Source organism: Bombina bombina, chromosome 9 (assembly GCF_027579735.1).
Source record: "Bombina bombina isolate aBomBom1 chromosome 9, aBomBom1.pri, whole genome shotgun sequence".
Lineage (NCBI taxonomy): Eukaryota > Metazoa > Chordata > Amphibia > Anura > Bombinatoridae > Bombina > Bombina bombina.
The window spans coordinates 115,905,196-115,932,378 of record NC_069507.1 but is presented as its reverse complement, the minus strand read 5'-3'; the positions used below and the strand labels follow the sequence as shown (position 1 = coordinate 115,932,378).

Sequence of the window (27,183 nt, the reverse complement as noted above, 5' to 3'; positions counted from 1 at the left end):
CTTGTTCCGACCGCGGAACCGGATGGATCACTCCCATTAATAACAGATCTTGTACACAGCGTAGAAACGCTTCTTTCTTTATCTGGTTTGTTGACAACCTTGACAGATGAAATCTCCCTCTTGGGGGAGATAATTTGAAGTCTAGAAGGTATCCCTGAGATATGATCTCTAGTGCCCAGGGATCCTGAACATCTCTTGCCCAGGCCTGGGCGAAGAGAGAAAGTCTGCCCCCCACTAGATCCGGTCCCGGATCGGGGGCTTTCGGTTCATGCTGTCTTTGGGGCAGCAGCAGGTTTCCTGGCCTGCTTGCTCTTGTTCCAGGACTGGTTAGGCTTCCAGCCTTGCCTGTAACGAGCAACAGCTCCTTCCTGTTTTGGTGCAGTGGAGGTTGATGCTGCTCCTGTTTTGAAATTCCGAAAGGGACGAAAATTAGACTGTCTAGCCTTAGCTTTGGCTTTGTCTTGAGGTAGGGCGTGGCCCTTACCTCCTGTAATGTCAGCGATAATTTCTTTCAAACCGGGCCCAAATAAAGACTGCCCCTTGAAAGGTATATTAAGTAATTTGGACTTAGAAGTAACATCAGCTGACCAGGATTTTAGCCACAGCGCCCTACGTGCCTGTATGGCGAATCCTGAGTTCTTAGCCGTAAGTTTGGTTAAATGTACTACGGCCTCCGAAATGAAAGAATTAGCTAGTTTAAGGACTCTAAGCCTGTCCGTAATGTCGTCTAGCGTAGATGAACTAAGGTTCTCTTCCAGAGACTCAATCCAAAATGCTGCCGCAGCCGTAATCGGCGCGATACATGCAAGGGGTTGCAATATAAAACCTTGTTGAACAAACATTTTCTTAAGGTAACCCTCTAATTTTTTATCCATTGGATCTGAAAAGGCACAGCTATCCTCCACCGGGATAGTGGTACGCTTAGCTAAAGTAGAAACTGCTCCCTCCACCTTAGGGACCGTTTGCCATAAGTCCCGAGTGGTGGCGTCTATTGGAAACATCTTTCTAAATATTGGAGGGGGTGAGAACGGCACACCGGGTCTATCCCACTCCTTAGTAACAATTTCAGTTAGTCTCTTAGGTATAGGAAAAACGTCAGTACTCGCCGGTACCGCAAAGTATTTATCCAACCTACACAGTTTCTCTGGTATTGCAACGGTGTTACAATCATTGAGAGCTGCTAAGACCTCCCCTAGTAATACACGGAGGTTCTCCAATTTAAATTTAAAATTTGAAATATCTGAATCCAATCTGTTTGGATCAGAACCGTCACCCACAGAATGAAGCTCTCCGTCCTCATGCTCTGCAAGCTGTGACGCAGTATCAGACATGGCCCTAGTATTGTCAGCGCACTCTGTTCTCACCCCAGAGTGATCACGCTTGCCTCTTAGTTCTGGTAATTTAGACAAAACTTCAGTCATAACAGTAGCCATATCTTGTAATGTTATCTGTAATGGCCGCCCAGATGTACTAGGCGCCAAAATATCACGCACCTCCCGGGCGGGAGATGCAGGTACTGTCGCGTGAGGCGAGTTAGTCGGCATAACTCTCCCCTCGCTGTTTGGTGAAATTTGTTCACATTGTACAGATTGACTTTTATTTAAAGTAGCATCAATACAGTTAGTACATAAATTTCTATTGGGCTCCACCTTGGCATTGGAACAAATGACACAGATATCTTCCTCTGAGTCAGACATGTTTAACACACTAGCAATAAACTTGCAACTTGGTTATAATCTTTTTTAGCAAAAACGTACTGTGCCTCAAAGAGGTACTAAACGATTAAATGACAGTTGAAATAATGAACTGAAAAACAGTTATAGCATCAAACTTTAAAACAACACAACTTTTAGCAAAGGATTGTTCCCATTAGTAAAATAACAATAATTAAATTTGACATAAAAATTATAGAGCAACGTTTTTATTCACAGTCAATATAAAATTCTCACAGCTCTGCTGACAGAATATACCTCCCTCCAAAGAAGTTTGAAGACCCCTGAGATCTGTCAAAGATGAACCGGATCATGCAGGAAATATAAGAATAGCTGACTGGAAATTTTTGATGCGTAGCAAAGAGCGCCAAAAACGGCCCCTCCCTCTCACACACAGCAGTGAAGAGAAACGAAACTGTCACAATTAAAAGCAAACAACTGCCAAGTGGAAAATAATGCCCAAATATTTATTCACTCAGTACCTCAGCAATGTAAACGATTCTACATTCCAGCAAAAACGTTTAACATGAAAAATGCTTATTAAAAGGATTAGTGACTTTTAACAGAGTAGTTCCGGTGAAATACCATCCCCAGAATACTGAAGTGTATACATACATGTCATTATAACGGTATGGCAGGATTTTCTCATCAATTCCATTCAGAAAATAAAAACTGCTACATACCTCAATGCAGATTCATCTGCCCGCTGTCCCCTGATCTGAAGCTTTTACCTCCCTCAGATGGCCGAGAACAGCAATATGATCTTAACTACTCCGGTTAAAATCATAGTAAAAAACTCTGGCAGATTCTTCCTCAAACTCTGCCAGAGAAGTAATAACACGCTCCGGTGCTATTATAAAATAACAAACTTTTGATTGAAGTCATAAAAAACTAAGTATAATCACCACAGTCCTCTCACACATCCTATCTAGTCGTTGGGTGCAAGAGAATGACTGGGACTGACGTAGAGGGGAGGAGCTGTGTGCAGCTCTGCTGGGTGAATCCTCTTGCATTTCCTGTTGGGGAGGAGTTATATCCCAGAAGTAATGATGACCCGTGGACTGATCACACATAACAGAAGAAAATGGTATCTTTAGAAAGTCCATTTAATGGCAAGAAAAACGGTATATAATATGTGTGGGTACAGTAAATGAGTAAGAGGAAAATTACAGCTAAACACAAACACAGCAGAAATGTAACAATCACCCTGGTCCTTAAAGTGAAGGTCTATTTCCGTCCACTGCACTACTGAATTGTATTTAATATCTTATAAGCATCATAGTCGCTAACTTTTTTTTTTATTTGCATCTTCATTTCTATTAAAAATTAAATATAAAAATACTACCCATTTTCATTTAGACTCCTCCCCTCCAACACGTCCTTATTCTGTATTAGTGACTTAGTGCAACGTTAGCATTTTTACTTGTATGCGATCTTTATTGTTATGTATCAATTTCGGGAACAGGAAGCTGAATACGCATTACTTAGTAGTGACGTTTTGGAAAAGGGGCTGAACACCCCTGGGTGGGGGAAACGGAGATTGGAGCATTACATCTTCGATATATGTCAATCAAGTTATCTAAGATGGCGGGCGGACAAATAGAGTATAACGGGGAACAAATAAAAGGTAAAAATAAAACGTTAAAATTAAAATGTAGTCAAAATGATGAAAGAAAGTCAAGATCATTTCAAATAAAGAGCAGAACGGCTTGAGCAAGTGACCCGGACTTGACCTTCACTATAAAGGTAAGAAAATTTAAAAAATGGTCTGGTCACTAAGGGGTTAAAGATTTTTTTGTTGTTGTTAATTATAAAAAATGATCATCACTATTACATTTATTTACACCTTTACAAGACGTACACAAAGAAGCAGTTCTTTGCGGTTGATACAAAGTCAGTATAATTTCACAGGATTCTTCTTTAACTGGGCATTACAGATCTCTGTGAGGAACTTGTATTGTGCAAGGCAAGGGTCACCTCTTGGATGTGCAGTACAGTTTCTGTGATGACTGACTATTGTGAAGGACAAGGATCATCAGTTGGATGGGCAGTACAGATTCTGTGAGGAACTTCTATTGTACAAGGCAAGGGTCACCTACTTGATGGACAGTGCAGCTTCTGTAAGTAACTACTAATGGGAAGGACAATAGTCACTACCTGGATTGGCAGTGCAGCTTATCTGAGGACTTACCATTGTCCAGGGCAAGGAACAATAACTAGACGACACTGCAGAGTCTGGAAAATTGCTCTACTCCTGTGCTGGTCAAGGGTCAGCTGTTAGAATTATATGTTAAGAGGAACTGGAATGGAGTCTAGGGTGCAGTTTTGAGAATGTTCATTTAATGTATTTTTTTTTTTACTATTAGCAGTTATTTTATAGTGCAGCAGAGTCTGCAGCACTATAAACATAGGTATAATATGCAAAGTAGCATTTATAGAAGACACATGGGTATAGGGCCCTGTCAAAAGTTGCACACTGTTGTAAATCAGCTCTCATGAAGGTGATCTACAAAACATTAGGGTTTATAGGCTTACATGCTAAGGAGGTACAACGGGAAAACAAATGGAGGAGAGAAACTGTGTTAAGAAAAGGTTTTCCTACATTGTATGCATCCCTGAACAGAGTCTTTAAGGAGCACTTGAAACTTTCAAAACTAGTGGAGATTCTTGTGGAGCGAGGCAGAGAGTTCCACAAAATAATGGGTCATTGTGGAGAAGTTCTGCAGACAAGAGTGTGAGGAGGTGACAAGAGAGAAGGAAGTCATGAGCAGAGAGAGGGGGAAGGGAGGGAAAAAATCTGGAGACGAGGTCTGACATATAGGGGGGAACAGTTTTACTGAGGGCCTTGAATGTCAGAGTCAGGATTTTGTGTTTAATTTTAGAGGCTAGAAGAAGCCAGTGAAGGGCAGAGAGGTGTAGCAGATGAAGTGTGACGTGTAAGGAAGATCAGCCTGGCAGAAGCATTCATTATAGATTTAAAGGAGATAGATGTACTCATGGGGGCCTATTTATCAATGTCTGGCGGACATGATCCACTGTAGTGGATCATGTCCGCCAGAAACCGCAGACATACGCGGACGCTAGCAGGGGGTGTCAATTAACCTGATCGTACACGATCAGGTGGATTTCAGACCGCAGCCTCAGAGGAGGCGTATGAGTTAAGGAGCAGCGGTCTTAAAACCACTGCTTCTTAACTACTGTTTCCAACGGGCCTGAAGGCTCGCGTGGAACCTGCTGCATTGGAGCCGATTCGGGCCATGATAAATCGGCCCCATGGGCTGAAGCACCTGGTATTTTTGCTCAGTCTATTCCTGTATCATCTTTACAGAAGCATTTATTAATTTATTTTTTTTATCTTGGATGGAATTTACAACACAATTTCATTTGTAACTAATCAAGATACGTTCACCTGCAGATTTGTAAATGTGCACAGATTTCAGAAATAATATGAGCATCTTTACAAAGTTTACCTCATCAAGTGAATCACTGACCAGATGTAATCTTCTCACTTTTATATTGAGGAACAGCATATTCATGTCAGGTTTTTGACGACGAGATACTTTATCCACAAGGCTTTGCTACAAAGATAAAAAAGGACTTGAAAGGGACATTAAACACAAAACATATGCTAGATGGAATGATGCAAAGAAAAGATTAGTCTGAGAATAACATGTAGATGCATTTTTTAAGTTTCATTAGCTGTTTAAATATTCACAAAATAAGTGTAACATTTTAGTGTCTATAAAACAATGGGAGCTGCCATGTTGTAACTTAGGTTACTTTCTCTGCTGTGGCCAATTAGCAACAGTTATAATTAGGTCACTAGAGTGTGTAGCCAATGTCTGTGTGGAATATAAAAGTGTTCTGAACTTCCATTTTAACAGGAACTGTAATGTTCAAAATTTCAGAATGGAATTACAGAAAAAGGGGACAAAATACATAATGAAAGTATATTGCATAGTTTTTTATATATACGATTTATCATTTTATATTACCATTTCAAAGTGTTTAATGTCACTTTAAGTAAATAACTTTAACTGCAAAGTCAGACACCTAAAATCAATACATCTAAATTATGCAGTATTTTAAATTAATAAACCATACAATCAAACATATTTAACACAGTTCTATATAATATATCAACATAAGAAAGAAAGAAAAAAATATGTGTTTTTTAAATGTTTAAAAAACTATTAAATGAATATACTAGGGTCCTGATTATTAAAAAGTCACCGGAATGGAGAGAAATTACACACAATCTTTGGGGGGCTATATTGAGTATTATATTGCAATGTAGGTGTCTCTCTTTTTTTTGCAAATTCAGAACTATATAAACAGCTCTCAAGCTAAAATTTGCCTTTCTAAAATTCTTTGGGCTAGATGTGAGGTCACAGACAGTACTGAAGAGACTTCTTAGATAATCTCGCCAGAGCAGATACCTTTAGATCATCAGGCCATATGTTTGTTTTGGTCTACAGACACCTTTCTAAATATGTACTAGATTAAGTAATGTGTACAGTGTAAATTGATAAAGTTATGCAAACTATAACCTTGCAACGGTTCATATTTATTTTTGAAAGTTACATGAGGAGAATTTGTTTTGTTTAGCAGACATCAGTTTTACCTAAGTGGTTCCAAATGTTTAATAATTTATTAGAGGCCACCGTGGAACTTTTTATTGGCACGCTTGTAACTTGTGAACGTTAGGTTAGAGGCTCAGGATTTAATTGCTTGTCTGAGAGACAGGGCTCCAGTGCACATGTAATCCTCTCCATCAATTGAGGTGCTAAAATACTAGCAAAACAGGATCATATTTTTTATATATATTTATCTATTTTTGTAGAGTTTGCTACATGATACAGTAAATTGTGTGTGAATAGGAATTCATGTATACAGTGGGGCATATGTATCAAGCTCCGAATGGAGCTTGATGCCCCGTGTTTCTGGCGAGTCTTCAGACTCGCCAGAAACACAAGTTATGAAGCAGCGGTCACAAAGACCGCTGCTCCATAACCTGTCCGCCTGCTCTGAGCAGGCAGACAGACATCGCCGGAAATCAACCCGATCGAGTACGATCGGGTTGATTGACACCCCTCCTGCTGGCAGCCGATTGGCCGCGAGTCTGCAGGGGGCGGCGTTGCACCCGCAGCTCTTGTGAGCTGCTGGTGCAATGCTGAATACGGCGAGCGTAATGCTCGCCGTATTCAGCGAGGTCTGGCGGACCTGATCCGCAGTGTCGGATCAGGTCCGCCAGACCTTGATAAATAGGGGCCAGTATGTGCAGAGTGTATATGTTTGTTTTGATATGCAAATAACTAGAATGCATGTAAAGAAGTATTTTTCACTAACTCTGAACTCAATTCACCTGTACAAATGCTACACAAAAACGAAGCAGCAAATTGTATGTGGTAGTTCCATTTCTATGGCTGTATCACAACAGAAGTGTATATGTTTATATGAAGAGTACAGTATTTCATAGGCCTTCTATAAGAAGAGAAAATGGCTACTATATATCAGCAATGGCCAACTTATAAACACAATGGTATCACAGATCAATATTTTAAAAATCTGCTTGTCTACCTGGTGATCTAAAGTCCCCAAAGAAAACATTCGAAATTCTGCTTTTTCAATGGGTCACAAAAACTATTCTGCAGGCTTCATTTGGCCAATGGGCCACCAGTTTGTCATCCCTTCCCTGATTTATTTCATTAGGCTTCTTTTATTACTTTCATTAATTAAGTTAACTTACCCGTGCTATGCTAATCATCTGTTGCTCTGAATCCTTCTGGATTATGCATTTTTTCGCAGCAATAGAAATTATGAACGGAAACTGACAGAATGAAAATCTGAAATAGACACAGAAAACATTTTAGGTCTTGAATTGTAATGTAGCTGTTTCTGTTTCACATATAGAACACAACATAGCAACATAAACATTTCTTAAAGGGACACTGAACCCAAATTTTTTCTTTCGTGATTCAGATAGGGCATAGAATTTTAAGCAACTTTCTAATTTACTCCTATTATCAATTTTTCTTCATTCTCTTGCTATCTCTATTTGAAAAAGAATGCATCTAAGCTTTTTGTTTTGGTTCAGCACTATGGACAGCACTTTTTTATTGGTGGATGAATTTATCCACCAATCAGCAAGAACAACCCAGGTTGTTCACCAAAAATGGGCCGGCATCTAAACTTACATTCTTGCATTTCAAATAAAGATACCAAGAGAATGAATAACATTTTAGAATAGGAGTAAATTAGAAAGTTGCTTAAAATTCCATGCTCTATCTGAATCTCGAAAGAAAAAAATTTGGGTTCAGTGTCCCTTTAAGAAAAAATTTGTGTTTCTAATGTTTTATTAAGGGTCTCTCAATACCGATGAGCAACGAGGTTTTGAATATCAGGCCCTTAGTGGGAACAAGACACAATATCCCACAACAGGATGATAAAAAGGAGCATTATTAACAATGAAACAAATATTTGGGGGTATTTTGTATTAATATACATAAGATCTTTAGAGAAATTAAATAGAGTTTCTAGTTATCTGTGCTCAGAGTGAGGCTTTTGATATCTGCACCAGCTGTTGGCAGGGTGGTTCTATGTGGGTGCTGAGGGGTGCTATACATCTCCAAATGCATGTGTAGCGACCCCATTCAGCTATAAAGGGCTCTATATATTTTGTGTGCTGTGTCTTCACCACCTTTGTTAATCCCCCAATTAGCCCCCTCAAATATTATGTTCTAGAGTCATCACTGGCTGTTGGTCTTGACACAGCATTATCTACAACCTTCTTACTAAACCAATAGTAGCCATATTTTTTTTTTTTTTTTTTTTTTTCCAGTCTGAAGCAAGTAAATCCTTAACAATATAAACTAGTATATATTATGATCCTAAAATCTGAGCAGAGGTTATTACAACTAACAAGGGATTATGATACTACAGTTTTTAACAAAATTCAAACAGCTAGATTACGAGTTTTGCGGTAAGAGCTGCTCGGTAATTACTTGCAAGTTATTGTCACCGCTCACCTCCCTATAGCGCTGGTATTACAGGTTTGCAAAAACCCGGCGTTAGCAGGCAATAAGTGAGCATAAAGCAAAATTGAGCTCCATATCGCACTCCAATACCAGCGCTGCAGTGAGCTGCGGTGAGCTGGTTTTACGTGCTCGTGCACGATTTCCCCATAGACATCAATGGGGAGAGCCGGCTGAAAAAAAGTCTAACACCTGCAATAAAGGAGCGTAAAGCTCCGTATCACAGCCCCATTGATTCCTATGGGGAAACTAAATTTATGTTTACACCTAACACCCTAACATAAACCCCGAGTCTAAACACCCTTAATCTGCTGCCCCCGACATCGCTGCCACCTACATTATATTTATTAACCCCTAATCTGCCGCCCCTAACATCACCGCCACCTACCTACATTTAATAACCCCTAATCTTCCGCCCCCAACGTCGCCGCCACTATACTAAAGTTATTAACCCCTAACCCTAAGTCTAACCCTAACCCTAATACCCACTAACTTTAATGTAATTAAAATAAATCTAAATAAAACCTACTATTAATAACTAAATAATTCATATTTAAAACTAAATACTTACCTGTAAAATAAACCCTAAGCTAGCTACAATATAACTAATAGTTACATTGTATCTAACTAAGGTTTTTTATTTTTTTTATTTCACAGCTAAGTTTGTGTTTATTTTAACTAGGTAGACTAGTTAGTAAATAGGTATTAACTATTTACTAACTACCTAGTTAAAATAAATACAAATTTACCTGTAATATAAAACCTAACCTGAGTTACACTAACACATAACATTACACTACAATTAAATAAATTACATTTATTAAATACAATTAACTACATTACAAAAACAAACAAACACTAAATTACACAAAATAAAAAAGAAATTATCAAATATTTAAACTAATTACACCAAATCTAATAGCCCTATGAAAATAAAAAAGCCCCCCAAAATAAAAAAAACCCTAGCCTAAACTAAACTACCAATAGCCCTTAAAAGGGCCTTTTGCTGGGCATTGCCCCAAAGAAATCAGCTCTTTTACCTGTAAAAAAAATACAAACACCCCCCAACAGTAAAACCCACCACACACACAACAAAAAACCCCAAATAAAATCCTAACTAAAAAAACCTAAGCTTCCCATTGCCCTGAAAATGGCATTTGGATGGGCATTGCCCTTAAAATGGCATTTAGCTCTTTTTCCGCCCAAACCCTAAGCTAAAAATAAAACCCACCCAATAAACCCTTAAAAAAACCTAACACTAACTTCTCCCGGCTTCGTTAAGGACTTCTTGCCGCTTGGATGAAGACTTCTCCGGCTTCTTTAAGGAAGGATGTCGGGTCTTTAAAAACTGTAAGTGGATCTTCGGGGGTTAGTGTTAGGTTTTTTTAAGGGTTTATTGGGTGGGTTTTATTTTTAGCTTAGGGTTTGGGAGGAAAAAGAGCTAAATGCCCTTTTAAGGGCAATGCCCATCCAAAGGCCCTTTTCAGGGCAATGGGGAGCTTAGTTTTTTTTTAGTTAGGGTTTTGTTGTGTGGGTGGTAGGTTTTACTGTTGGGGGGGGTGTTTGTATTTTTTTTTACAGGTAAAAGAGCTGATTTCTTTGGGGCAATGCCCCGCAAAAGGCCCTTTTAAGGGCTATTGGTAGTTTAGACTAGGGTTTTTTTTATTTTGGGTGGGCTTTTTATTTTGATAGGGCTATTAGATTAGGTGTAGTTAGTTTAAATATTTGATAATTTCTTTTTTTATTTGTGTAATTTAGTGTTTGTTTTTTTTGTAATTTAGTTAATTGTATTTAATAAATGTAATTTATTTAATTGTAGTGTAAAGTTAGGTGTTAGTGTAACTCAGGTTAGGTTTTATTTTACAGGGAAATTTGTATTTATTTTAGCTAGGTAGTTAGTAAATAGTTAATAACTATTTACTAACTAGTCTACCTAGTTAACCTCTTAAGGACATATGACGGAATTTTTCCGTCATAAAACAATTGAGCAAACAGAAAGCTGTGTCCTTAAAGGGTTAAAATAAATACAAACTTGCCTGTGAAATAAAAATAAACCCTAAGCTAGATACAATGTAGCTTAGGGTTTATTTTACAGGTAAGTATTTAGTTTAAAATAGGAATTATTTAGTTATTATTAGTAGGTTTTATTTAGATTTATTTTAATTACAATAAAGTTAGTGGGTGTTAGGGTTAGACTTAGGGTTAGGGGTTAATAACTTTAGTATAGTGGCGGCAATGTTGGGGGCGGAAGATTAGGGGTTAATAAATGTAGCTAGGTGGAGGAAATGTTAGAGGCGGCAGATTAGGGGTTAATAAGTGTAATGTATGTGTCGGCGGTGTCGGGGACGGCAGATTAGGGGTTAATAACTGTAATGTAGGTGGCGGCGACATTGGGGGCGGAATATTAGGGGTTAATAATATTTAACTAGTGTTTACGATGCGGGAGTGCAGTGGTTTAGGGGTTAATATGTTTATTCTAGTGGCGGCGATGTCCAGAGCGGCAGATTAGGGGTTAATAATTTTATTTTAGTGTTTGCTATGCGGGAGGGCCTCGGTTTAGGGGTTAATAGGTAGTTTATGGGTGTTAGTGTACTTTTTAGCACTTTAGTTATGACTTTTATAGTACGGCTTTGTAGCGTAAAACTCATAACTACTGCCTTTCAGTTGACGGTATGGATCTTGACGGTATAGGGTGTACCGCTCACTTTTTGGCCTTTCAGGCAGACTCGTAATACCGGCGCAAAGGAAGCCCCATTGAAAAATTATTTTTTAAAAGCTGCGGTAGTTACGTTGCGTTACGGCCAAAAAAAGTGTGCGGTGCAGCTAAACCTGCAAGACTCGTAATACCAGCGGTAGTGAAAAAGAGCCTTAACGCTGCTTTTTCACTCATACCGCAAAACTCGTAATCTAGCCGATTGTTATTTAATGAGAACTGTTTCCATTTTGAATAACCTCTTAATTATGCATTGCACATGACAAGATGTTAAATACAGTTTGAATAAAATACTTATATTCACTATATCTTAATTCTATATTATAATAAAATATTTGGATGCAAAAGGGATTAAAAAAAATGAATGTATCAAATTCAGTTTTAAATGAATTTGAAATACCTCCTGAGAGTTCTAGTGAGCTCTAAGGGCACTAAAGCACCTCATAACCTATATTGTTGCACAGGAGAGGACTGGCAACTTTTGTCCCAGGGGGGCAATGAGTACCCCGTGGCCCAGGTAAATCAACCCACCCCTTTAAACATGTTATATTTAATATCAATGGTTATCATTAGGGATGGGTGAATGTGCTGAAAGTGCAATTAGTTTGTTAGAATGAATAGTCCTGGGGACATTTGTTTTGGATAATCGAAAATCCATTAAAATTTGGTAATCAAATGTTATTGCCAGTTTTTGAATACTACATTAGTAGAACTGTCCACATGATAACTAGGGATGGGCGAATGTTTTGCAACATTTGAAAAATGAAACAAATTGTAACACATTCTTTATTCGTTTCGAATTTCGAATGTTTGTACAACATTCTAACATTTGTTTAATGCACTGGTTTTCAAACCTCTCCTCAGGCCTTCCTAACAGGCCTGATTTTTAAGAATATCTGAACTAGAGCACTGGCGAAATTATCAGATGATTAGTAAACATGGTTGTTTTTACCTGCTCTGACCCAAGGTAATCCTGAAAATCTGGCCTGTTGGGGAGGCCTGTGGAGTAATTTAATGTAATAGTATTTCTAATGCTTTCTTTAAATGCAATATTTAAATTATGCAATATTTGAAATAGAAACATGTAAATCAATATATTTGTATCTATTATGTATCAATTTACTAAATTCCCTACCCCACAAACTTCTGAATAGTGTTTGCTAAATCGAATGTTAAATTTTTTTGAATGTGGATATTCAATCTAATTCTGAACATTTGAAAATGAAAGTAACAATCGAAAAACCAAAAAAACATTCAATTAACATATGTTAATAGATTTTCGTTCTTATCAACATTTGATTGTCAAAAACAAATGTCCACAGGACTAGTCGTTCTACCAAGCAAATTGCACTTTAACCACATTCGCCCATCCATACAAAAGACACACCATGACTATTGTGCATATTCATGTTCTCCCATTTCTATAGCAGTCAATTGAAATATCAGCTGCTTAAATACTTTACATAATTTCAAAATGTTTCCTCCTATCCACTACTTACACCTGGCCTAATGAAGATTAAAGCAGAAACAATGAAGATTAAATATGCTTAAAATGGAGAGGGTGAATTTGCAACTTTTCACCTTTGTTTTGATGTACGTTTTTCTATCTTAAAAGTACATTACATAGTAAAAAAGTAACATAGTAAATGAGGTTGAAAAAAGACAGAAGTCCATCGAGTTCAACCTATACAAATCTAAAATATATATACAAAAAACTCCAGTTAAGATTAAATAATCCCACTAAAAGGTGACCCATTTAATACTAGCAATCATATCCATGAATTTTGTTTATAGACAGAAATGTATCCAAACAATTTGTAAATGTATCTAGGGTATTGGCATTCACTACCTCCTTTGGTAATGAGTTCCACAATTTTATTGCTCTTACAATGTAAAAAAAAAACTTTCCGTTGCAGGAGATTAAATCTCCTTTCCTCCAACCTTAAATTGTTACCTCTGGTGACAAACAATTTTCTTGGAATAAACAGAGCTTCTGCCATCTCTGTATATGGGCCTTGAATATATTTATATAAAGTAATCATGTCACCTCTTAATTCATATCATGCACCTCCTTCTAACATTGGGTGCCACCATTTTGGAACCAAGGAGGAGAGATACTGCATATGTGCAAACACAAATTTAAATGAATGTTTTAAATGGAGGCACGCATGACTAGACGGAGGCAGGGAATAAGCATAATGCTATGCTTATAGAATGTGCTTAATGTCTTTTTAACAAATCCAGACATTGTGGTATTGTGTGTAAACTGCTTACATATGCAGTTACTTAATAAAAGACTGTATTTTATATTTCCCATAAACATGTAAGTGTAGGTGACAATGCAGTGCTTTTACTGACTATGCCAATTCATGATGTTATGTAATTAGGGTTGCCACCTTTAGTTCTGGCCAAATCTGAACACTCTTGTGGTGTGCACAGCACAGACAAAAGTTTATATAATAGCACATAAACACGAACTCGTTCATAGATATTCACACTCACTATCTCACACACTCATACATACTAATACACACATACTCTTCCTCACACATACTCTTTTTCTCTCATATACAGAAAGACACATAGACACTAACGCTCTAACAAACACAATTCCTCTCACACACACTCTCTCACACACACACAAATGCGTTAACTCTTTCACACACAGACACACATTCTCCCCACACTCTCTCTCTTACACACACACACAAATGTGCTCACTCTCATACACAGACACACACAGAAAGACACTAATGCTATCACACACTCTTTCACACACTAACACACACACACATTCTGTCTCACACACTCTCTCTCATACACACAAAATCACACACAAATACAATTACACACAGACACATTCCCACACAAAGACACACACATGAGAGAATACAAAATTTATGCTTACCTGATAAATTATCTTTCTTTTGCGATGTACCGAGTCCACGGTTTCAACCTTACTTGTGGGATATTATCCTTCCTTACAGGAAGTGGCAAAGAGAGCACCACAGCAGAGCTTTCTATATAGCTCCCCCCTTAACTCCACCCCCCAGTCATTCGACCGAAGGCCAAGGAAGAAAAAGGAGAAACTATAAGGTGCAGAGGTGACTGAAGTTTTCAATAAAAAAATACTATCTGTCTTGAATAGACAGGGCGGGCCGTGGACTCGGTACATCACAAAAGAAAGAAATTTATCAGGTAAGCATAAATTTTGTTTTCTTTTGCAAGATGTACCAAGTCCACGGTTTCATCCTTACTTGTGGAATACCGATACCAAAGCTTTAGGACACGGATGAAGGAAGGGACAAGACAGGAGCCTAAATGGAAGGCACCACTGCTTGCAAAACCTTTCTCCCAAAAATAGCCTCCGAAGAAGCAAAAGTATAAAATTTGTAAAATTTGTAAAAGGTATGAAGCGAAGACCAAGTCGCAGCCTTACAAATCTGTTCAACAGAAGCATCATTATTAAAAGCCCATGTGGAAGCCACCGCTCTAGTAGAGTGAGCAGTAATTCTTTCAGGAGGCTGCTGTCCAGCAGTCTCATAAGCCAAACGGATGATGCTTTTCAGCCAAAAGGAAAGAGAGGTAGTCGTAGCCTTTTGACCCCTACGTTTTCCAGAATAGACAAGAAACAAAGAAGATGTTTGACGAAAATCTTTGGTTGCCTGCAAATAGAACTTCAAAGCACGAACCACGTCCACGTTGTGCAATAAACGTTCCTTCTTAGAAGAAGGATTAGGACACAGAGAAGGAACAACAATCTCCTTATTGATATTCCTGTTAGTAACAACCTTAGGGAGGAACCCAGGTTTGGTACGCAAAACCACCTTATCAGCATGGAAAACAAGATAAGGCGAGTCACATTGTAATGCAGATAGTTCAGAAACTCTTTGAGCTGAAGAGATAGCAACTAGAAACAGAACTTTCCAAGATAGAAGCTTAATATCTATGGAATGCATGGGTTCAAACGGAACCCCTTGAAGAACTTTAAGAACCAAGTTTAGGCTCCATGGCAGAGCAACAGGTTTAAACACAGGCTTGATTCTAACTAAAGCCTGACAAAAAGCCTGAATGTCTGGGACATCTGCCAGACGCTTGTGCAATAGAACAGACAAAGCAGATATCTGTCCTTTTAAGGAACTAGCTGACAATCCTTTCTCCAATCCCTCTTGAAGAATGGACAAAATCCTAGGAATCCTGATCTTACTCCATGAGTAGCCTTTGGATTCGCACCAAAAAAGATATTTACGCCATATCTTATGATAGATTTTCCTGGTGACAGGCTTTCGAGCCTGAATCAAGGTATCTATGACCGACTCAGAGAAACCCCGCTTTGATAAAATCAAGCGTTCAATCTCCAAGCAGTCAGTTGCAGAGAAATTAGATTTGGATGCTTGAACGGACCTTGAATCAGAAGGTCCTGTCTTAGTGGCAGAGTCCATGGTGGCAGAGATGACATGTCTGCATACCAAGTCCTGCGTGGCCACGCAGGTGCTATCAAAATCACCAAAGCTCTCTCCTGTTTGATTCTGGCAATCAGACGCGGAAGGAGAGGGAAAGGTGGAAACACATAAGCCAGGTTGAACGACCAGGGTACTGCTAGAGCATCTATCAGTACTGCCTGAGGATCCCTTGACCTGGATCCATAACAAGGAAGTTTGGCGTTCTGACGAGACGCCATCAGATCCAATTCTGGTGTGCCCCATAGCTGAACCAGTTGAGCAAACACCTCCGGATGGAGCTCCCACTCCCCCAGATGAAAAGTCTGACGACTTAGAAAATCTGCCTCCCAGTTCTCTACCCCTGGGATATAGATCGCTGATAGATGGCAAGAGTGAGTCTCTGCCCATCGGATTATCCTGGAAACTTCTATCATCACTAAGGAACTCCTTGTTCCCCCTGATGATTGATATAAGCTACAGTCGTGATGTTGTCCGACTGAAATCTGATGAATCCGGCCGAAGCAAGCTGAGGCAACGCCTGAAGAGCATTGAATATCGCTCTTAATTCCAGAATATTTATCGGTAGGAGGGCCTCCTCCTGAGTCCACAAACCCTGTGCTTTCAGGGAATTCCAGACTGCACCCCAGCCCAGAAGGCTGGCGTCCGTCGTCACTATAATCCACGCTGGCCTGCCGAAACACATTCCCCGGGACAGGTGATCCTGTGACAACCACCAAAGAAGAGAGTCTCTGGTCTCTAGATCTAGATTTATCTGAGGAGATAAATCTGCATAATCCCCATTCCACTGTCTGAGCATGCATAGTTGCAGTGGTCTGAGATGTAAGCGAGCATATGGAACTACGTCCATTGCCGCTACCATTAAACCGATTACCTCCATACACTGAGCCACTGACGGCCGAGGAATGGAATGAAGAGCTCGGAAGGTGGTCAAAATCTTTGATTTCCTGACCTCCGTCAGAAATATTTTCATGTCCATCGAGTCTATCAGAGTCCCTAGAAATGAAACTCTTGTGAGAGGGGAAACTCTTTTTTACGTTCACCTTCCACCCATGAGATCTTAGAAAGGCAAACACTAAGTCCATGTGAGACTTGGCTAGTTGGAAAGTCGACGCTTGAATTAGGATGTCGTCTAGATAAGGCACCACTGCTATGCCCCGCGGCCTTAGGACTGCCAGAAGGGACCCCAGCACCTTTGTGAAGATTCTTGGCGCCGTGGCCAACCCGAAGGGAAGAGCCACAAACTGGTAATGCTTGTCCAGAAAGGCAAACCTGAGGAACTGGTGATGATCTTTGTGGATAGGAATGTGTAGATACGCATCCTTTAAGTCCACGGTGGTCATATATTGACCCTCCTGGATCATTGGTAAAATAGTCCGAATGGTCTCCATCTTGAAGGATGGAACTTTTAGGAATTGGTTTAGGATCTTGAAATCTAGATTTGGTCTGAAGGTTCCCTCTTTTTTTGGGAACCACAAACAGATTGGAGTAGAACCCTTGCCCCTGTTCTGCTTTCGGAACTGGGCAGATCACTCCCATGGTAAAAAGGTCTTCTACACAGCGTAAGAACGCCTCTCTTTTTGTCTGGTTTACAGACAATTGAGAAAGATGGAATCTCCCCCTTGGAGGAGAATCTTTGAAATCTAGAGGATACCCCTGGGTTACAATTTCTACAGCCCAGGAGTCCTGAACGTCTCTTGCCCAGGCCTGAGCAAAGAGAGAGAGTCTGCCCCCTACTAGATCCGGTCCCGGATTGGGGGCTACCCTTTCATGCTGTCTTAGTGGCAGCAGCAGGCTTCTTGGCCTGTTTACCCTTGTTCCAAGCCTGGTTAGGTCTACAGACTGGCTTGGATTGAGCAAAGTTCCCCTCTTGCTTTGCAGCAGGGGAAGAGGAAGCGGGACCACCCTTGAAGTTTCGAAAGGAACGAAAATTATTCTGTTTGGTCCTTGTCTTATTTGACTTATCCTGAGGGAGGGCATGACCCTTCCCTCCAGTGATGTCTGAAATGATCTCTTTCAGTTCAGGCCCGAATAGGGTCTTACCTTTGAAAGGGATGGTCAAAAGCTTAGATTTTGATGACACATCAGCCGACCAGGACTTAAGCCATAACGCTCTACGCGCTAAAATGGCAAAACCTGAATTCTTTGCCACTAACTTAGCTAGATGAAAAGCGGTGTCTGTAATGAAAGAATTAGCTAGCTTAAGAGCCCTAATTCTGTCCAGAATATCATCTAGTGGGGTCTCCACCTGAAGAGCCTCTTCCAGAGCCTCAAACTAAAAGGCAGCTGCAGTGGTTACAGGAACAATGCACGCTATAGACTGGAGAAGAAAAAACCCTGATGAACAAAAATTTTCTTTAGGAGACCCTCTAATTTTTTATCCATAGGATCTTTGAAAGCACAGCTGTCCTCAATAGGTATAGTTGTACGCTTAGCCAGAGTAGAAATAGCTCCCTCCACCTTAGAGACCATCTGCCATGAGTCCCGCATGGTGTCAGATACGGGAAACATCTTCTTAAAAACAGGAGGGGGAGCGAACCGAATACCTGGTCTATCCCACTCCTTAGTAACAATGTCCGAAATCCTCTTAGGGACCGGAAAAACATCAGTGTAAACAGGAACCTCTAAAAATGTGTCCATTTTACACAATTTCTCTGGAACTACAATATGGTCACAATCATCCAGAGTTGCTAAAACCTCCCTGAGCAATAAACGGAGGTGTTCTAGCTTAAATTTAAATGCTGTCATATCTGGATCTGTCTGAGGAAACATTTTTCCTGAATCAGAAATCTCTCCCTCAGAGAGCAAATCTCTCATCCCTACCTCTGAACATTGGGAGGGAATATCGGATACGGCTACTAAAGCGTCAGAAGGCTCAGCATTCATTATTAACACAGAGCTACTGTGCTTCCCTTGCAACCCAGGCAGTTTAGATAAAACCTCTGTGAGGGTAGTATTCATAACTGAGGCCATATCTTGCAAGGTAAAAGAATTAGACGCAATAGAGGTACTTGGCGTCACTTGTGCGGGCGTCACAGGTTGTGACACTTGGGGAGAACTAGATGGCAAAACCTGATTTCCTTCTGTCTGAGAATCATCCAGTGCCAAACTCTTATAAGTCGAAATATGCTGTTTGCAATTTATAGACATATCAGTACAAGTGGGACACATTCTAAGAGGGGGTTCCACAATGGCTTCTAAACAAATTGAGCAATGAGTTTCATCAGTGTCAGACATGTTGAACAGGCTAGTAATGAGACAAGCAAGCTTGGAAAACACCTTATTTAATGAAAAAACAACAATTTTCAAAAACGGTACTGTGCCTTTAAGAGAAAAAAAAGGCATACACAAACTGCAAAACTGCTTAAAATTACTTCAAATTTTCAGAAATGTTTGCAGTAGATACACTAAGCTATAGTAAGATTGCACCACAAGCAATTTAACATTTAACCCCCAAATAAGAAAACCAGATTGACAAAGTGCCAAAAACCGGTAAAACCCCTGTAAGCACCTTGCCACAGCTCTCCTGTGGCGCCTACCTGCCCTTAGGGATTGATAATGTGGGGATAAAGCTTCGATTAGGCCCAAGAAGTTCCCCAGGACCCTCCGGTGTTGTAGCTTGCTGCTTGTCTATAGAAAACAACTGCGCAACTGAGGCACAAAATTAGGCCCCGCCCACCGCACTCGATGTTACAAAGGCCTTTAGAAAAATCTACCAAGCATTTTTTTCAGCCATGTGGGTTATCAAAACCCAAAAAAAGCCAAGTGTACCCTCAATAGAGTTGTCCCTTCAAATAATAAAAACGTTACTCCCAGAACACACAAACGTTTGGTTATATATCATTCAAACTGAGTGTCCCATAAATTAAGCCCTTTATGCAAGCTAGTAAAGCCCCTTCTAAGACTAGGATTACTGCTTACCCTTCCCCTTATGGGGATACTGTCAGCCTTTCTGAGTTATCACAGTCTCTACAGAAAAAATATGACTGAACATACCTCATTGCTGTATAGCAAGAAACCGTTCCTCACACTGAAGTTTTCCTGTACTCCTCAGCTTCTGTGGGAACAGCAGTGGACCTTAGTTACAAATGCTAAGTTCATCATCCTCTAGGGAGAAATCTTCATCTATGTTCTGCCTGAGAGTAAATAGTAAAACACTGGTACCATTTAAAAATAACAAACTCTTGCTTGAAGATAAAATAAAAACTAACAGTTTATCACCTCTTTCTCTTTACCCTTCCTGCTTAGAGCCGGCAAAGAGAATGACTGGGGGGTGGAGTTAAGGGGGAGCTATATAGACAGCTCTGCTGTGGTGCTCTCTTTGCCACTTCCTGTTAGGAAGGATAATATCCCACAAGTAAGAAAACTGTAAGCATGTGCAATATGTTACAATTTATTATTATTATTTATTTATAAAGCGCCAACAGATTCCGCAGCGCTGCCCATGGGTACAAGGATAGAAGTACGACGGAGAAACAATACAATAAAAGACAAAATTTTACAGACAGATACAGAGGGAATTGAGGGCCCTGTTCCCGTGGGAACTTACAATCTAGATGGGTAGGAGGATGGGAAACAGTAGGTGGGGACTGCAAAGGTGGGAATGATATTAGTGGGGAAATGAGGGCAACTGTTGGGTTAGTGAAGTTCATTTGTTAATGAGTCGGGTGATAGGCTTCCCTGAACAAAAAGGTCTTTAGGGAACGTTTAAAGCAAGAGAGGTTAGGGGAGAGTCTGACGGCTCGTGGAAGTGCGTTCCAGAGGGTTGGTGCCGCACGAGAGAAGTCCTGTAGTCTAGCATGAGAGGAGGTGATGGTAGAGGACGCAAGGAGCAGGTCATTGTTGGATCTTAGGGGGAGGGCTGGAGTATATTTGCTGATGAGTGAGGACAAGTAGGGTGGGGCAGCATTGGTGAGGGCTTTGTAGGTCAGGGTGAGTATTTTGAATTTAATTCTGCTGTGAATGGGGAGCCAGTGAAGGGACTCACAGAGAGGTGCAGCAGAAATGGAGCATCGATAGAGGTGGATTAGCCTGGCAGATGCATTTAGGATGGATTGAAGGGGAGAGAGGCGGGAGAGAGGGAGGCCAGTTAGCAAGTTATTGCAGTAGTCAAGTCAGGAAATTACCAGGGAGTGGATAAGCAGTTTAGTAGTTTTGTCACTCAGAAACGGACGAATTTTGGAGATATTGCGTAGGTGGTTGCGGCAGGATGACGGAAACAGTTGGATCTGGGGAATGAAGGACAGATTTGAGTCAAGTTTGACTCCGAGGCAGCGGACTTGGGGTGATGGGGAGATAGTGGTGCCGCCAACAGTGATGGAAAAATTAGAAACTGTAGTAGAGTTAGAGGCGGGGGGGATTAGAAGTAGTTCGGTCTTGGCCATGTTTATTTTTAGGTGGTGAGAGGCCATCCAGGAGGAAATGCCAGATAAGCAGTCGCTGATGTGAGAATTGATAGAAGGAGAGAGTGCAGGGGTGGAAAGGTAGATCTGGGTGTCATCAGCATAGAGTTGGTAGCCATAGCTGTTGATAAGTTTACCCAGTGAAGAAGTGTAAATAGAGAAGAGTAGAGGCCCAGGACAGAGCCTTGAGGTACTCCAACAGACAGAGGCAATGGAGAGGAGGAGCCACCAGCAAAAGAGACGGAGAAGGATCTGTTAGAGAGATAAGAGTGAATCCAGGAGAGGGCATTTTTACAGAGCCCAAGAGAGCTGAGAGTCCATAGGAGAAGGGGATGGTCAACAGTGTCAAAGGCAGCAGAGAGGTCAAGTAAGATGAGTATAGAGTAGTGGCCATTGTTTTTAGCAGAAACAAGATCGATAGTAACCTTGGTGAGGGCAGTCTCAGTTGAGTGTTGGGGATAGAAGCCAGCTTGCAAGGGGTCGAGCAGTGAGTTGGAGGACAGGAAGTGGGTTAGGCAATCGAAAACTAGTTTTTCAAGGATTTTTGAAGCTAGCGGGAGCAGTGATATGGGGCGGAAGTTCGCAGGAGAGTTAGGGTCAAGGGAGGGATTTTTGAGGATGGGGGTAACCTTTGCATGTTTGAAGGAGGCAGGGAATGAGCCGGTAGAAAGGGATAGGTTAAATATGTGGGTAAGAGCCGGAGTGAGGGTGGGAGACAGAGAAGGTATTAGATGCGAAGGAATAGGGTCAAATGGGCAGGTAGTGAGGTGTGAGGAAGACAATAGGGAATCCAATTTACTCTCAGTGGTTGGGAGGAGGATGCTGAGCGTGGCAGAGGGGGTGACTGGGAGTGAAGTTGGGAGATTGCAGGCTTGTGTTGGGATGTTTCTTCGGATGCACAATGTTAAAATGTCACCTTTTTGGCTGTTGCGGTTTCCCACCAAACTAAGACATTTGCATGTCCAAGCCTTACTCAGCCTTTAAACTCAGAAACACAAATAAAAACCCAAACTTTCCGGGTCATTACCAGACAGGTGGCAACCCTAGGTGACACTGCAGTGCTTTTACTTACTACGAGAATTCATGGCAGAGCATGATGTTATATAATAACTAAGTCTGCTAACCCTTGAGAAAATAGTAAATACATTACCAAAGGGAGAAGACTTAAAGGGACAGTCTACTCCTAAATGTTTATTGTTTAAAAAGATAGATAATCCCTTTATTACCCATTCCCCAGTTTTGCACAGCCAAATTGGTTATATTAATACATGTTTTACCTCTGTAATTACCTTGTATCTAAGCCTCTTTTTACAGCCCTCTGATCACATGACTTTATTTATTATCTATTGACTTGCATTTTAGCCAATTAGTGCAATGTCCCCCACAACTCCACGGGAGAGAGCACAATGTTATCTATATAGCCCACATAGATTATCAGTCTCTTGTTGATAAAAGCCAATAAAAATGCATGTGATAAGGGACTGTTTGTAGTGGCTTAGAAACAGGCAGACATTTATAGGTTACAATGTTATAAAGTATATTAATATAACCATGTTGGTTGCGCTAAGCTGGGGAATGGGTAGAATTATCTATCTTTTTAAACAATAACAATTTTTGGTGTTGATTGTCCCTTCAATTAAAGAAAATTTCCAGTTTAAAAAAAACAAACTTGATTTCTATTTTTAAACACAGAGCAAACAAAATTAATTCATTTAAAAATGTATTTTTTTAATGGTTATATACAGCAGTTTTAGCTTTCATTATTCTTTGGTAATCTATAATATATATATATATATACTAAAGATATTCAGCATGAATTCTAAATAAATATTATCTTCCAATTATGTTTACAGCAAACAATGAACTACAGGAACAACACATACTAGTCTGGGTGCTGTGTGATGATTTTAATAAATGTTTAGATTTTGCGTATAAAATAAAATATTATTTTGCTTTGATACATTTGAATGTGGCAGACTGAATATTCAGAGATAATTTTAGGTATAAAGATTTACATAACATACATAATCTTTGTAGCATAAAGGAATTAAAAAAAATATACAGAATTATATAAGTGCGTGTTTTCCTACGTAGCCAAAGTATTTTTATTTTTGACCTTTGCATTTCATGGCTCAGTGAATATGTTGAAGATCTAAGTTGCCACCTTGTGGCCAAAACATTTATTTCTTATTATTATTTTTTATTTGATAACAGTCAATATTGGGTATCATCTAAAATATTTTATTAAAGAAAAATATTTAATAATTTAAACTATTTCCGATAAATCATTACTGAATGTTTTAACATACTCTATAGGTCACCATTATCTAATATTTACACAAAAAAATGTAGAAAATATAATACAAACCTGTGAACATTTCCATAAAACTGCCAAGTCTGATATTCTTCCATAAGATCAATATGATCCAAAGTGGAATTATAAAAATCAGTGTAGGGAATTATTGGCGGATTACAAAGAGAATTTGCAGCATCTGTAATAAAGGGGAAATAAATAAGACATGAATAAAGATCTATTATTTTTGCTATTAATTGGATATTTAAGTAAAAAAAAAAAAAAATGTTCTAATTTGGTAGATTAGTTTATTTTTTGATGAATTATCTTTTCACAAACTGAGATTTATTCCTTCAAGTTTTTGCTGTGCTCAAATTCAGGCTGTTCCAATACATTAGATGGATTTATCCATCTTATAATCGTTTCGTATGACTTTATACAGTGAAAATCTATCACAATTAAAGGGATAGAAAAGTCAAAATTAAACTTGCATGATCCAAACCCTTTTGAAAACCTTTCTTTTGATAGTAAAATATGCATTGTTTTGCAAGCACAGTGCACACCCTTTGAAAAGCCTCCGGAATGTTGCTTATCTTACTTTAATGTGACCAATTAGGGACAGATATAAATGAGTTATGCAAATATCAACCAATCACTGTGGGGAGTGTAAACACTACAGTTTTCATAGGTAAATTACAGGAAAACCAAGCAAAATAATCAATGGAAGTGCATTGCCGTTTTTTTTATATATAATGAAGAACTAAACATTTTGGGTCAGAATACAAGTGGCTTGCTATTTAACGGTTCCACTCGAGCGTTAACTGTGCTAGAAGTAAGCTTTTTGTCCGCGTTGAGTTGCGTTCGTATGACAAGTTGAAAGTAAACTGTTTTTGGTCTCGCGCTAACCTGAAGAGTGTAAAAAGCTGAACTTACAATATCGCATATATGATATCTAAAATATTAAAAGCGAGCTATATACAATAGGTATCCCTAACTTTGGGATATCCTAGTGAATAGGAAATAAAGTGCTGTGGTGTAAGAGAGTGGAAGAAGAGGATATCTTAGTATAGAACATTAAGGTCAAGTTCATTATAATAAACTTTTATCACTAAAGTTCTTGGAGTAAAGTTTAATATAAGAGCTGGACAGTGCTTTGTGTGAATACGAGTGTAAACTATATGTTTAAATATCCTGTTGTGGTGCTTCTATTAACTAACAGATCTGCAACCCGTAATCTAATTCCTATACAGTGAGCTGGACAGATACTACAGCTAAGTGGATCTGTTGAGGAACCCGTTTGCACAACAATACTTGGGATTGGTTGCTTGTTAAAATCACTGAGCAGGCGGGGCTAAGCAGCAGCTATAAATGGTCGCACTTCATGAAGCTCTCTGAACTTTTATAATTAAATTCTCAAGAGGATACCCCATCTTGCTTTAACCCTTTGAGTGCTAAGCACTTTCCCACCTGGGTGCTAAGTTGATTTAATTTATTTTTTTATTTTGTGGAAAAAAAAAGTTTTAACTTTATATTTATAATATTATTAGGTTAGGCGATTACCTTTCCAATGGTGGGTCTTGGGGGTCTGTAGCTGCTTAGATGTCTGAGATACAGGCTTCTAAGCAGCATGCCCCCTTTCCCTATACTTTGTATTGACAAATTGTTAATAAAGTTGCGCGGTGATGACATCACGTCATTGCGCGTGACGTCACCGCGCAAAACGTGATGCCCCGGCGATGCCTGTCACTCTACAGGCACGATCGCCGGGGTAGGTGTGGGTGGGAGCCCCCAGATCTCCCTCAAGGTGGGAGAGTGCTAGTGACGGCTCTGAGCTGTCATTCGCACCAGAGTGGGAAACTCTGTGATGGCTCAGAGCTGTCATTAGCACTCAAATGGTTAAACTTGTGTTTATCAACCACATTTCATTGGAGATAACCTGGCATGCTGTGGCTATTTGGTTTGGAACCTCAGAGATCTGATTTAGCTGATTGGGATCATAGGTGGAGGCCCTCACACAAATTCCCAACCTCCCCCCAGCTACCCGGGTTAGAGCAGCGATAGTTCTGCTGAAATCCTGAGACCGCGCAACATATCTTACTTTTAAAATGGAGGGGGACTACCATTCCTCAATACTAGCGCTTCTCATAGAGCTGGGTCTACGGATACAAAGCAACATTCTTGATCTCACGCAGACCATAAGAGACCCAGGTGAAGAGGTGGAAACTAATACACTTAAGATGGCGGAGATGGAGTATCCTGCCGCACAGCGCATGGAACCTCAAGACACTGCAAATATATTTTATGCAGCTGCAGTTTTAACACAACCTCTAGGGACAGAAGAGGATAGAATAATTACCCTACTCAAGAGCGAACCCAGTAATCACTATACCACAGCTAGAGCCTCTATCAACACAAAGCAGGGAAGTCTTCATACAGAATTCTCGCTAGCTGGAACTCGGGATGGTGCGGTCGGCCTCCTGACAAGTTTCAGCATCTTACTTGAAGCATGGACTGTAAGCAGTACCACAGCTCAGCAGAGAGAACGGGGAAACATCAGACATTATAGGAGTGACTATAAGAAGCAAAATGACACAAGGCATTGGTCACATGTTGGCTTTGGTTCAATGCCCTATGGCAATCTCAATGGACTGAACTTATCTGCCAAGCTGTGGGACATAAACCAACTGCTCCAGTCTATGCTGCAGTCCCAATACTCACAACATGTGAGCCAGTTTGTCGACTCAGGAGTAGGCTGAGAGAGGACTGATGTTCCATAAGTTCCATTTCAACTATATGGTCTCTTGCAGGTTCAAAAACTGATAACAATTGTTTATCATAAACTGCTGTAATATTTTCAGAGACTGATTGCACCAGACTACTGTCAAAAAATAACAATACATACGTAATTGTATATGAGTTTGTAAAAAGTATTTAGTTAGTAGGAGGACAGCTTCCAATCACTGCATAATGTTCCGTATAACACTCTGTGATTAATGACATGGAATTTGCCTACATCCGACATATCACACATTACTTAATTGTAATATCGGAGAGTAATACTTAGTCGCCATAGATATTGCAATACACAAGCCGTTACCATGGCAACTATGGAGGATAAAAGACGGCACTTGAGGCTGGGCGGGCCCTATGCCCTGACGAAGTCACGTACAAGTGACGAAACGCATCGGTGGGCGTGCTCTGGAACTCTAGCGTGGTGTTAGAAACAAAGTTACTGATTATCTGTTGGCTACTATTGTTGCCGCTTAAATAGCGGTTATGCTTGATATATATATAGCGATCTAAGGGTAATAATAGGATTTGATAAAAGGGCTAATGGTGCCTATACTTCAGAGAACTTGTTCTAGTAGTGACGATAAGCACTTGGAACAGAAAATGAATAATCTCTAGATTTGAAGCACTATCAATTTGCCGAATATTACCTAACTACTAATCATAGCGATAATTATAAGCAATATAACATTGAAATCTTGCGCTAACATATATATATATATTCTAAGAACATGGATGCAATAGTTTAATTCCAACTGATATATTGAGACTGTATGAAT

The 27,183-nt window shown here is 39.7% G+C and overlaps 1 protein-coding gene across 1 annotated transcript in view; it reads right to left on the bottom strand.

Moving 5' to 3' along the window:
- The window catches only part of HECTD2 (HECT domain E3 ubiquitin protein ligase 2), a 375,065-nt gene that overhangs the window by 72,258 nt on the left and 275,624 nt on the right, over positions 1-27,183 (bottom strand). The window contains exons 10-12 of the mRNA XM_053692327.1: positions 23,690-23,813; positions 7,462-7,558; positions 5,183-5,290 (exon numbers count right to left, since the gene is read on the bottom strand). Of these exons, the coding sequence (XP_053548302.1) occupies positions 5,183-5,290; positions 7,462-7,558; positions 23,690-23,813 (329 nt within the window). The remainder of the gene's footprint in view (positions 1-5,182; positions 5,291-7,461; positions 7,559-23,689; positions 23,814-27,183) is intronic.